General features: G+C 36.9%; 1 protein-coding gene across 1 annotated transcript; it reads right to left on the bottom strand.

Moving 5' to 3' along the window:
• Positions 1-39: 39 nt before the first annotated feature.
• Positions 40-1,889, bottom strand: LOC130967107 (transcription factor MYB123-like). Its single transcript, XM_057891931.1, has 3 exons — positions 1,619-1,889; positions 1,333-1,462; positions 40-1,102 (listed from the first exon to the last, which is right to left on the bottom strand). The coding sequence occupies exons 1-3, from the start codon at positions 1,752-1,754 to the stop codon at positions 400-402; spliced, it is 969 nt and encodes a 322-aa protein (XP_057747914.1). The 5' UTR covers positions 1,755-1,889; the 3' UTR covers positions 40-399.
• Between the last annotated feature and the right edge of the window lie 12,380 nt (positions 1,890-14,269).

Genomic DNA, 14,269 nt, shown 5'->3' with positions numbered 1-14,269 from the left:
TTTAAAACAATTTTAAACTTAAAGCTTAAATTAGTGGTATAAATGCAGGTACTAGGTACAGGAGAAATTCTTAGTTGTATCTGCAGCAACAGCTTGACCTTTCATGTTATGGTATCTACTGATTGGTGATATGTTGCTATCCCAACCATGTGATATATGTTGTACCATTTTCATTCAAATGGCAGATTCGCTAATTATCTCATCCTACCAAATATATATATGACATGATAGTTGTGAATGAAACCTAAATATTTTTTGGAAGTACATTCAAAGAAAAACAATGTATACAAATAGTGAGAGGAGGGTTTAAAAGAGAGAAAGGGTAGTAAATATATCACCTAATTTTTCTTGCTTAAAACATGGGAATGTGAATAACAATTCTTCGCAGAGGCATTGCCGTTATTCTATCTCCTTGGCATTTGACTGGTGACAATGACGGTCAATGATTGAGTCATCATCATGATTAATGTGATCATCAGCATCATCGAAATAGCCATGTGTCCATTGATTGAGGATGTCATCGGAGAAGATGGTGGTGGGTTGGTCCGAATAAGGCGATAATAATAGCTCGTAGCAGAGATCAGAGACATCAGAATTGATAAGATCATTTAAGCCGCCATCAGCATCGGTAAGATTACAATAATCGTCTATTAGCAAATCTGTATTTGAGAGTATTTCTTTGTCATCATCTTCATTGAAGAAGGGCAAAAACTCATCATTACTATTGTAGTTCTTTGAGAGTACTTCTTTGTGGTTACTTGCTATTGATGAAACGATATTCTTATTGTTGTTGGCTTCAGAATCAGCAGCAGCAGCAGCAGCAGAAGCATCCAGAAGCAAAGGTACCGGTGTTGATTGTCGTGCATTGTTATTTATGAGTAATGGCTTTGAGCACTTTGTAGCCTTTGTTCGGATTACAGGGAAGTCAATCTTAAAAGGTGGGGTTGGTTCTGTTTGAGGGTGTTTTGGATTCGAAGAAGAGGTGGTTGTTTCTTTGTTGTGATCCTTGTTATCTTTCATCCTCTTACTCAAGTTGGTGTTCCAATAGTTCTTGATCTCATTGTCTGTTCTCCCCGGAAGCCTCCCAGCTATTAGAGACCACCTATGAATGAAGTTATATATAATAGTGATTAATGGTGATGGGGAGAGAAATTAGAGTAATGCTACACATCCAAATCTTTTTATGAACTAAGTCCAACCAAATTAAATAATAAGTAATGCTAGTCATAACTGATTTTTGTTATGTTAGACCAATTTAATTGGACTTGGTTAACAAAAAGACTTAGATGTGTAGTATTATTCGAGAAATTAATAAGCTAATAAGGTAGGTACCTATTTCCCAGGAGGTTGTGAAGTCTGATGATGAGTTCTTCTTCATCAGAGGATATATTGCCTCTTTTGATGTCTGGTCTTAGATAGTTCAACCATCGCAGTCTACAACTTTTGCCACATCTTTTTAAACCTGTTTGTGTCAACCAACATTCACATATATATATATATATATATATATATATATATATATATATATATATATATATATATATATATATATATACCAAATTATAAAAACATTGACAATAATAATGAAGTATGTACTATGTAGTGACTAATTAAGTACCTGCTTTTTGGGGGAGGTTTCTCCATCTTCCATGGCCATGGACCCTAATGTAGTCTATGAGGATTTTGTCTTCATCAGCAGTCCAAGCACCTCTTTTCAAGTCCTCATCTTTTGAGCAACAAGGGCTTCTCCCCATCTTAGAAGCTTTGATGCACTTAATTACTATACTAATCTCTCTGCTGCGATTACTTTATTTAATTTGAGGACACTAGTGTTTGCCTCCATCAAATTACTTATAAGCTACTATTAATTACTCCATCCACAAACTCCGGTCCCCTCTTCTTTATCATTTCAATTTGCAAAGCATTCAAGACATGGTCCTCACTATTTAATTAGCATCTATGTATAGACTATAACATCACTCTACTACTACTTCGCCTCTAATCATTTTTACTATTATTTTCAACTTTTTTTAATAAATTCTTAATTTCGTAACTATAACTGAATAAACATTAGTTGCATGTGTTGAGTAATTTTGTTTATTCATACAATTTTAGATATCATCAAAATATATTTTTTAATCCATAACTTTTCACGTGAAAATATTTTCATAAAAAAATTATAATTAAAAATTGTTAGATAATTTTAGATATTTAACTAAATTGTTTGTTATATTTTAACTATTATTTTTATCTAAAAACTTTTTCATATGAGTATCTACCTTTTTTGTTTTAAACATGCCGTTATTAAGATGTTATTTTTTTAAAAATGTGATGGTTTTCTTATTACTTTGAGATAAGTGTATTATCATTTGATTGAATCTTCAGTGGTATTGAGATTAAAAAAAAATCTCGAGACTTTGTTGGTTACGAAACTTATATATTAATACATAGAGTAAGGTAATAATGATGCTCTTGAAGTTTTTGACTTCAAACTAATTAATTCTTAAAAAAAATATTAATTTGATTCTTTATGATAGTACGGTAGATATATTATGTCATTCTATTAATTTATCATGTAAAATTTAACAGTGATATTTATATATAGCGTTAATTAATGTGACGTGTTTATTTATGAAAGATAATTATGTAGATAATAATTTTTGGAGTAAAATTTCATCTATTTTAATAGGATTCGTGATAAACCGAGAACAATTAATAAATATTATATAGAAATTCAAAAGATAATTAATGTTTTATTATCTAAAATTACATTATTTTCATACTCGTATTAACAATAAGACATATATTATATGTAAATAATAAAATACATAAACAACTCAATTTCGTTTCGCATTATCTATTAACAAAAGAAAATACATGTGTACATTTTGTTATTATAGAAGATCTAATTAATACTTTTTTTTCTTAAGAACTAATTAATCTGAGGTCTATCGAAATCCTTGAGAATATAATTGTTACTTTACTCTAATATATGTTTTCGCAGCTGTGATAATATTCTAAAAGAACAATGCTGAGTAGTTGCATAAAATTCAGTACACATGATACACAAATGGTAAATTAACCAATTAATGGTAAATTAACCAATTAGGGTTGGTGAAAGAAGGAGCACTCTAGCTACTTCATTATTGGTGTCTTATTGGAACAAACGAGTTTCGTACCAAAATCATTAAGCTAAGCAAGTTAAAAATATTATGAAATGTCACTTCCTAAAATTTCTTAGAATTCATTCTCCTATAATTTTAATGGGTGAATTTTATAGTGTTTTTGTTGTGGTGTCTAAATTATTTAATTTATTTTTTAAAATAAAAAATAAAATATTTAAACTAAAAAATAATTTATTTAGAATTAATTAAATATTATTTATTTATATTTTTTAGTAATTTGAGTATAATGTAATAGATACCATAGCATTCATTATTTTAATTTTGCACTAAAAAGAAACTTCTCTCAAATGCATAGTGTGTTATAGCAGTTGTCAGTTATCAATTTTATTACATCCCATCCGATCTTCTTGTGTTCGTTGTAAATATGAAAATGCGAGCAATACAGAGGAGGCGGAGTGTACCTGCAAAGGCACTCCAATGCTTAAGTCAGTAATGGTATATAGTTCAGAATGATCAAAAAGATACTTTACCTTCTTTTTTATAGGTATTTACTCGTCCGTTACGTCTTTGATGATTATTCGTCCATTTCTGATGATCGGTTTCGTAACCGACTCTATCCCTGCCGTTTGAGGCGTCGGTTATAATAGTTTTGATTTTGCCGAGTTATAGCTCATAAGGGCCGAATAATAACAGTAAATGACGAGTTATGATTCGTATTAAATGGTGACCATATCACAGCCCCCAAGCTTAGCCTGAGGAGGATTTTAATGAAGCAGGTTGAGCTTTATTTTTTATTTTTTTGATGAGTTATAACTCGGTTTGCGTGTGTTAGTGGATGAACCCCCAGATCAACTTACTTCATTAAAAGATGGTTCAGTGTATTTAATATTTGGGAACGTGGGGAGTCGTGTCCGTTATTCTCTGATGAAAGAGAAAGAGTGATGGTTGCATTTAAGTTTGTTGGTTCCCAATGTTAGGTTTGATGTGGCTTTTAGAGTGGGGGTTACTTTCTGTCCCTTTAGTTGCTTGGATTCCTTCAGATTTTCCGTGGGGTTTTGTTGGCTGTTTGATATATCCTTGCTTGTGTGAAGAATGAGCAAGAGAGGTATGAGTCTCTTTTTCTGTTTCTGATCCATTTCTGTGCTTTCTTCTTTCTTTCTTCTGCTTCTTTCTGTTATTCTGATAGTGTCATTCGAAGTAATGGGTTTTGAGAAAGAGAAAAAGGATAAGGTGGATTGGTCTTATGATTGGGTAGGTGAAGATGTTAAATCACGGGTGTCACTCTTCGCTAATGAAGCGGCGGTGAGGGAGGTTGATGTGAACGGGATAGTGAGGGCGGGTTCCGGGGTGAAGGTGGAATTGTTACCATGTAGTGCAGATGATAGGATTTATCACCAAGAGTTGGGGTTTGGCTTCTTTTACATGCATAGTTGTGTGCTTGAAGAGTTGCGGGTTAGGCTTCCGTTTACGGAGTTTGAGTGTCAGATTCTTAAGCAGCTGAACTGTGCTCCCTCACAGCTTCATCCCAATGGTTGGGCCTTCCTGAGATCGTTTGAAGTTTTGATGGAATTTCTAGAGGAAGTGCCGTCTGTGACTTTATTCTTTTCTTTATTTCAAGCTAAAGGAGTGTGGAAGGGGGGTGGGTGAATTTCAATAGTACTCCGGGGTTTGGAATTTTCAAACTTTACAAGTCTTCTTTTAAAGACTTCAAAGAGATGTATTTTAAGGTCAGGAGTTCGGAGGAGCAATTCCCGTTTTATATTGATGAGAATCTTGCTGAGAAGTTTCCTCTCTTTTGGTGCTCGGAGCCGCAAAATATACTCGGCCCAGAGGTGATATCGCCGAGGAATGAGTGTCTGATAGAGTATTTGGTGGAGAATGTTGATCGGAAAAATTTGATATTAATGTATGAGTTGCTGAAGTGGGAGGATGATAAAGATGCTGTTGTAGGGTATTTAGGTGAGTGTTTAGGGTTTACAATAATTTCCATCTTTTTTTCTGAGAGGTTTAACACAAATTGTTTTTCTGTAGGTGGAAAGTATCCAGGCGTTTCTGCTGCGTCGCTAAGGACGCGGTTCAAGAGTAAGAATCTAGAGAAGGAGGTATCTTCGTCAAATGCTGAGAAGGTTGTTGGGACGGGCGAAGTTTCGCAGATTCGTCAAGGTCGGCGGAAGGTAATTGTGAAGAAGAGAAAGAAGTCTAACCTTGTGGAGTTATCAGATGATTCTGATGAAAAAGAGTTGGCTGTCCCCTTGGAAGAGATACATGCCTTTATGGGGAATCAAAAAAGGCTGCATGAAATTTCTGAAGAGAGCGAGGCTTTTTCAGTGTGGGGAAAGGAGTATCCTTTCATGGCTGTTGTGGACGAGTATTGCCAATCGTCGGCTGATGTGAGTCTTGCAAAGGAGGTCGGGGATACGGCTATTGGTCAATATATGCAGGTAATAAGTTATTGATTTTCCTCATTTTTTCGGTAGCAGTCTTATGAGTTTATTTTGTTCTGTAGGTTGTTGGGTTACGGCTTGCAAGTCTTGGGCGAAGTCAGGAGCTGAAATATAAGGGAGTTGCTGCGGAAAAGGGGGAGGTGTCCGTTTTGAAGGAGGAGTTGGTTAAATATAAGAAACTTGCTGCTGAACTTCAAGGTCGTTTGACTGAGACCGAGAAGTTGCTGAAAGAGACTAAGGAGAATTATTCTAAGGATGTTGAGGACTTGAAGAAAAAGAAAAGTGATCTGGTGAGCGTGCAAAGCCGTCTGATTGAGGTGACTGCTCAGTTTAAGGATATGGAGAAGAAAAAGGGGGATGAGATTTTGGATTCATTTGTTGAAGGTTTCGAAAGGGCAAGGTTGCAGGTTAAGTTTTTGGTTCCGGATGCCGATCTCTCTGGCATGGATCCAGGGAAGATTGTTCGGGATGGTCAGCTTATTGAAGATGATGGGGATGCGGAAGACGAGGCTGATAATGTGTAGGGTTTTAGGAAAAAAGTTATGTTGGACTTGTTTTACATGTGTTTAGTTTGAATATTTATTGAGGAGTTGATAACAGTATGGCTCCTGTTTTTTGAACTTGTGTTAAAGTGACTTGTTTGAATGTTTGTTTGGTTGCTTTTTATAAAAGCTCTTTTGTGATTTGTTCGGATGTTTTTCCGAATTTATTGGTTTTGTATGTTATTTGTTTTGTAGCTTAGACGAGTAGTGGCATTTGTCCGAGCTGTATTGATAGATTGATAAGATCGATTTGATAGAGTAGCAAAGATAAGACATTGTTCGTCTCATTTATATTCGGAGTTGTTTTGAACCTTTTACATACAAAGGTGCAGGTAGGCTGGCCTCGTTAAAACCTCTCCAAGCAAAACCCTTTGGGATAAAATCTTGGTAGTAGGAAAAAGAGTACCAGCCTGTCCCTGTCTTTTAACTATAAAAGTTCTTTAAGGAAGACACGTTCCATGTATTAGGCAAGGGTTTACCATCTAGTGATTCTAGCTTGTATGCTCCTTGTCCGAGTGCTTCGGATACTCGGTATGGGCCGTCCCAATTAGCGGCTAGCTTTCCATGTGTTGGTGGCCTCCGAGCAGTTTCTGTTTTGCGGAGGACTAAGTCTCCTTTAGCGAATGATCTTTTTCTGACCGACTTGTTGTATTGTCGAGCTATGGCTTGTTGCGCTGCGCGTTGCCTCAAGGCCACGATGTCTCTAACTTCCTCGATGATGTCGAGCTCGGATCTCCGAGCTTCATCTTGATTATCGATATATGTTCGGATGGATTGTTGGGAGATTTCCAGAGGGATCATGGCTTCGGATCCATATACCAGTCTGAATGGTGTTTCCTTTGTTGATGTTTGTGGGGTGGTATTGTATCCCCAAAGTACCTCGGGAATTAGTTCGGCCCACAGCCCTTTGGCGTCATCTAGCTTTTTCTTTAGTGCGTGCAGGATGACCTTGTTTGCGGCCTCAGCTAGTCCGTTTGCTTGAGGATGCTCAACAGAGACAAAGTGTTGTTTTATTTTGAGATTCTGCAGAAAGGAATGAAATTTCTGATCGGCGAACTGGCGGCCGCTGTCAGTTGTGATATGTTGAGGTATGCCGAAGCGGCAAATAATATTTTTCCATATGAATGAAATTATTTGTTGTGATGTTATTCTGGCTAGGGGTTGGGCTTCAACCCATTTGGAGAAATAGTCAATTCCGACAATAAGAAACTTTACCTGGCCCGGTGCTGTAGGGAACGGTCCGAGTATATCCAAACTCCACTGGTTAAATGGCCAGCTGATATCTGAATGATGCATTTGCTCGGCAGGGATGTGTATCAGTGGTGCGTGTCTTTGGCATTTGTTGCAAGATCTTATTTTCTGCTCGCTGTCTTGTCTCAAACTTGGCCAGAAAAATCCGGCTCGGAGGATTTTTGATGCTAGGCTTCGAGCCCCTGTATGCGTGCCACAGATTCCTTCATGTGCTTCTGCTAATGCTATGTCTGCCTCTGACTTGTTGAGGCATTTGAGTAGAGGGCGAGTATATCCTCGTCGATACAACGTTCCGTTGAGTATTGTGAAGGAAGATGCTTGCCGTCGGAACTTTTTATCGCTCTTGACCCCTGCTGGTACATTACCTGTTTGTAAATAGTATATAAAGTCGTTCCTCCAATCTGTTTCCTGTGAAACACTTAACACGGTTGTTAGAGTAACAGTGGGTGATGTTATTGTGAACTGTTGTAGAGTGGATAGGTCGGATTGTGTACTGCCGAGCTTAGATAAGATATCTGCTCTTTGATTTTGTTCGCGTGGTATATGCTCTATTTCAAATTTGAAATTTTTTTTGTTAACTTTTTTACTGATAATAAGTATTTAGAGAGTAGGGGATCTTTTACCTGAAAAAGGTCATTTACCTGCTGTACGACTAACAATGAATCACAGTATACCTTGATCGTAGAGATCTGAAGTTCTAAACAGAGTCGTAGTCCGGCGAGTAGTGCTTCATACTCAGATTGGTTGTTGCTCGCTTTAAAAGCGAGGTGTATTGAATGTTCCAATATGAATCCATCGTCGGCTTCCAGACGAATTCCTGCCCCACAGCCTTCGTTATTTGAAGAGCCGTCCACATACAAGATCCACCGTTTTGCATGGTCCTCTTCTGATGGTATTGTAAGTTCGGCGATGAAATCCGCGAGGAATTGTGACTTGATCGGTCCTCGAGATTGGTATCTGATGTCGAATTCAGATAATTCGACTGCCCATTTTATGAGTCGACCTGCAATTTCAGGTTTGTGTAACACTTGTCTTAGTGGGTGATCGGTTCTGACGTGGATAACGTGGCTTTGGAAGTAAGGTCGGAGACGTCGTGCGGAGAATATTAGTGCAAGTGCGAGCTTCTCAATCCTTGGATAGTTGAGTTCGGCGTGCTGCAAGGTCTTACTGATGAAGTATACTGGATGCTGAACTTTGTTTCTCTCTGTAACAAGGGCCGTGCTTATCCCTAAATCAGTAACTGACAAATATAGAAATAAATCCTCCCCTTGTAGGGGTTTCTGTAAAATCGGCGGTTGTGAGAGGGTTGTTTTTAATTTTGAAAATGCCTTTTCACAATCGTCGCTCCATTCAAATTTATTTTTCTTTTTAATTGTTTGGAAAAAAGGAATAGAAGTTGAGGCAAGGCAAGGAACAAATCTGGAAAGGACAGCGAGTCGTCCTGTGAGGCGCTGAACTTCTTTTATTGTTTTAGGGCTGGCCATGTCCAGCACTGCTCGGCATTTATCTGGATTTGCCTCTATTCCCCTGCATGTTAGTAAAAAACCCAAAAACTTACCCCCTTGAACTGCGAATGCGCACTTCTCGGGATTGAGGCGCATGTTGTACTGGCGGACTTGGCCGAATATTTCGGTAAGGTCGCTGATGTGGTTATGTCCGACTTTTGTTTTGGCGACCATATCATCGACATAAACTTCGATGTTTCTGCCGATTTGTTTGGCGAACACCTTGTCCATAAGGCGTTGGTAAGTTGCACCTGCGTTCTTTAATCCAAATGGCATAACTTTATAACAATAGTTACCGAAATCGGTGATAAAAGCTGTTTTATTCTGATCAGAGGGATGCATCATTATTTGGTTATACCCTGAATATGCATCCATAAAACTTAGAGTAGCGTAGCCTGATGCATTGTCTACTAAAGAGTCTATGGATGGCAGAGGATAAGAGTCTTTTGGGCAAGCTTTGTTTAAATCAGTGAAATCGACGCACATGCGCCACTTACCGTTTTGTTTTCTTACCATTACCACATTGGCTAACCAGGTGGTGAATCTGATCTCTTTGATAAATTCGGCGTTGATGAGCTTTTGTGTTTCTTCCAGTGACGCTCTCTTTTTTTCTTCGCCCAATTTGCGTTTCTTCTGTTGTACTGGTCGGATTGCCGGGTTTATTGCCAGTCTATGACTGATGATCTGTGGGTCGATTCCGGGCATGTCCGATGGTGTCCAGGCGAAAAGGTCGGCATGTTGTTGTAGGAAGGTTGTTATAGCCTGCAACTCTGATGCATTGAGTGAGGTACCTACATATGTGAATTTATTAGAGTCATTGTTGAAATACACTTTTTGTAGGTCATCCGAGGGTTTTGGGCGATCGAGGAAATCAGCTCTTGGGTCAAGTTCGGCTAGCGTGTCCTCCTTTTGGTTTAGGCCGACGTTGTTGACCTGTTGCGTTGAGCGATTTTGGAATTTCATGCTGATGTTGTAGCATTGTCTTGCCTCTTTATGGTCTCCATGGATTGTGACAACCTGGTGGTCCTGCAGTGGGAACTTTACACAGAGATGAACTGTAGATACAATGGCGCCGAACTTATTTAAAAAAGGTCGGCCGAGGATAAGGTTATAAGGACTGAAACAGTCAACTACTAAATACTGAATATCATTAGTTTTTGAAAGAGGTTGCTCACCCAGTGTGGTTTGTAACCACACTGACCCGAGGACTGGAACCCGTTCTCCTGAGAAGCCGACCAAGTCTCCTCCTGTGGATTGTAGCGTGTTGTCGCTAAGCTTCATTTTTTGAAACGTGGAGTAAAACAGAACGTCGGCATTGCTTCCAGGATCTAAGAGTACTTTTTTCACTAATAGATCTCCTAGCTGAAGGGTGATTACCACAGGGTCGTCCAAATTTTGTATGTTGGAGTTGAAATCGGCATGTGTGAAAGTGACTTCTGGTTGTGGATTAGAGCTTGTTATATTTTGTTTCGTTCCGTCCGCTGAGTATATTGCTCTAAACGATCTTTTCCTTGCCGAGTTTGAGTATCCTCCACTCGCGTATCCTCCTGAAATGCAATTAATTATACCTCGTGGTCTTTCATATTGACTTGAAGATGTCTTTTCTTTTCCCCGGTGTTGTTCAGAGAGGTCGGTTGTTGTGGAATTAGGGCCGCGCTTTTGGATGTGACCACCAATGTATTTGTCAAGGTGCCCTTGTCGTGCCAGTCGCTCTAAAAGATCTTTGGCGACCACACAATCATCGGTATTGTGGCCGTGTTTCTGGTGGAAAGTGCAGTACTTTGATTTGTCCACGTTCTTTGCATCTTGATACGTGCCGGCTTTCCTCGGTGGCTTGATTAGTTTGGAGTTCAAGATTTCCTTGATTATGTCTTCCCTCTTGGTGTTAAACTGCGTATAAGAATCGAATCGAGGTGTTAGTTTAAAACTTTTCTTAAGGGATGAGCTCTTATCTTCTTCACGGAAATGTGACTTGTCGGACTTCCGAGCTTGTCGGAGCTCCTCGATGTCAATTTGCCCTTTTGCTTTCTCTCGAAATTCTGCTAGAGTTTTCGGTTTTGCCACTGCGATCGTCTCCTGGAACTTCCCGGGTCGGAGGCCGCTTTTGATTGCGTGCAGATGGACCTCGGGATGGAGGTCTGGTATGCTGATTGCGACCTTGGTGAAGCGAGTCATATAGTCCTTTAAGCTTTCGTTTGGCCCTTGCTTGATAGTATTCAAGTAATCGGAGTCGTGCAAATATATTGCGGATCCGGCGAAATGTTCTTCAAATAACTTCGCCAACTGATGGAAGCGCGAAATGGAACCTGCAGGCAAAGCACACAACCAATCAAGTGCAGGACCGTCTAAATAATTCGGAAAACAACGACATAAGACTGTATCTGATGCACCATTGACGATCATTATTGATCGGAATTTCTTTATGAACTTCTTCGGGTCACCGAGTCCATCATAAGGCGTGAGGGTCAACGGCAAGGTGAACCTCTTTGGTAATTCGAAGTTCATTACTTCTTCTGTAAAAGGGCCTACAGAGTCTTCGGACTCTTGTTTCTCGTCCTCTGGCTGCTGTTCTTCGTGTCGAGCGGTTTCTGAAACATGAGTCGGTTGGGATTGATGCTCCTCGTCTTCCGTCTGACGAGCATCGTCGTGTTCTATCCGATCATGATTTAGTTCGGCAATCTGAGCAGCCATTATTTGGTTCTCGTCAGCCATCCGTTGATTAGCTTGTTGCAGCTCAGCTACCATTCGCATGAGCTCGGACAGTGAAAGAGGTGGTACGTCAGCCATGGATGCAGATGAGAGCGATGGGACCAAAAGAAAAAATATGATTTCCTCGGCCCCACGGTGGGCGCCAATTGATCTTGCCTGGTAAATAGGTCGGCTCTAACTCCTCGAAATTAGCCGAGCTATGTGCTATCAGGTTGAACGTCTGTCCTCCAAGGTCCGATCTTCTTGTGTTCGTTGTAAATATGAAAATGCGAGCAATACAGAGGAGGCGGAGTGTACCTGCAAAGGCACTCCAATGCTTAAGTCAGTAATGGTATATAGTTCAGAATGATCAAAAAGATACTTTACCTTCTTTTTTATAGGTATTTACTCGTCCGTTACGTCTTTGATGATTATTCGTCCATTTCTGATGATCGGTTTCGTAACCGCCTCTATCCCTACCGTTTGAGGCGTCGGTTATAATAGTTTTGATTTTGCCGAGTTATAGCTCATAAGGGCCGAATAATAACGGTAAATGACGAGTTATGATTCGTATTAAATGGTGACCATATCAGTGTCAATTCTGAAACATGATATGATATGCCAAATCCCACTAAACCCACCTCATCATCAACTAACTGATGCGATAGATATGCATACAAAGCAACTATGAGTTGCGTATTCCTAACTTAACAATGTCTTTCTTCATTAGTCATTATTCTTTTTAATTTGCTGCCTACACTTATAATATAAGAGCTTTATGTGCCTTAAACATGATTATTGTCATGATGTCTCGCTAAGTAGTAATTAAACAGAAATACTACAAACATTATTTTTGTAAATACATCTCTTATATATATATTTTTTAAGTTTTGTATTAAAAATAATTAATAAAAATATTATTTCTCATAATTAAATACCTTGTCACCAACAAATATATATTTTGTTGTGGTTTTGCATGCATGGCATAATGTATAAGGTTATTGTCTAGCAATGCGGTGAATATCTCAAATTCTCAATTGAAAATTAATCCTAGCGACTATTGAAAACTTTTGAAAATACCACGAATATATTTAGCCTTTATATTTCATTTGAATATTTATTATTTTCTTCCTTTTTTAAAACTTTTTTTTATGCACTATATATAGGCTAAGCTAGAAATTTACGGTTGCTTGTAAACTCAACTTACAATCTTCGGGGGCATGAAAGTTAGATGGTTAGTTCATTTCCAAAAATCAATTTCTAAGTATTTTTGATATCGAAAATATTTGGTAACAAAAAAATTAACAAAAAACAGCCAAAACTTACCTTATTTAACATTTATTAATTATCGTAATAATTAAAAATATTAAATAAGACAAATTTTTTTTTTTTTTGTCTCCCTAATATTACCAGACTGATATATAGTCGTTGTCTTAGTCATGGTATCATGTTTAGACTTTCTCGTATAGTTGATTGGTAATTTGGTATTGATTTTAAGAAGAGAGATAATGCCATGATTACACATGATTATTGACGTTGAGATACAAGGCTGCTCGTACGGTTAGAATGATACTAAAATAGGTATTTGGTAGTTAATACAATTTTTAATCTATTTCAATTTTTATAACATTACACCTTAATAGTATAAATAAATAATGCTGACTAAAAATTTAATGGCAAAAAAAGAAGGAAGCAACAAAATCAATAGAATACATATTTGTAGCTATATATCATTGCCCAAAAACAAAATATATTAGGTAATTAAGAAATGATCGTCTCTATGTTAAGTGTCAGTGTGTTACCTAATAATTAAAGGTGATAAGTCAACAAATGTAATAACTAAAAAATAATTATTTTGTTGGATATTGACTTTTGGTCTTTTTGAGGCACTTGATTGTAACAAGCTAAGTGAAAATAATAATAGTAGCAGATTGTATATAGAATTATAGATAGCTTGTCGTGACGGAATGAAAGAGAGAAATTATCAATAGCCATATTACAATTAGCTAGATTGATATAGTAGGTAATTAATTAAGAAGTAATTGAAGTGAAATGGGTTGAAGATTTTAATTTGAAGGTTAACCACCAATATAGAATATACATTAAAAATGAGTTAAATTTAAATTATTTATATATATATTTATATATAAATATATAATAATTAATTTTAATGATTAATTTTAATATTTAAATAGAATTTTTTTTATAGAATTAGAGAAAACTCAAAATAATAATTATTTAGGAATGACAACATAATCTAAATTCGTAAATACCCATTTCTTTCTTACTCACTCGAGATAGATAATTATCTGTTCCAATGTAAAATAGATTTTTAATGGAACAAAGTCTTAGACGAGCAAGTAAGGTCGAGTTTAAATAATATTCGTTCTAGTCAGCCCCAGTATATATTTAATATATTATATAATTTTAATATATGATATATATAATATATGTAAAATAATTAATAAAATAATTAATAATATTATATTATATTTAAATTTTTATTTTAATTTATATTATATATGTGATTATATATATATAAATTTTAAAATTTTATTTTATTTATTAAATTTTAATAATTATAAAAACGGATAGAGACAAAATAAATTTTATGCAAATAATTGTAAGATAAAACAAAATAGAACAAGACAAAAATTTATCATTACCTGTCCTATTACCACCCTTATAGTTGTTAGAAAAATAAAGTTTTAACT

Source organism: Arachis stenosperma, chromosome 1 (genome assembly GCF_014773155.1).
Source record: "Arachis stenosperma cultivar V10309 chromosome 1, arast.V10309.gnm1.PFL2, whole genome shotgun sequence".
NCBI lineage: Eukaryota > Viridiplantae > Streptophyta > Magnoliopsida > Fabales > Fabaceae > Arachis > Arachis stenosperma.
Note: the sequence above shows the minus strand (reverse complement) of the source record. Positions and strands in the feature narration are given on the sequence as shown.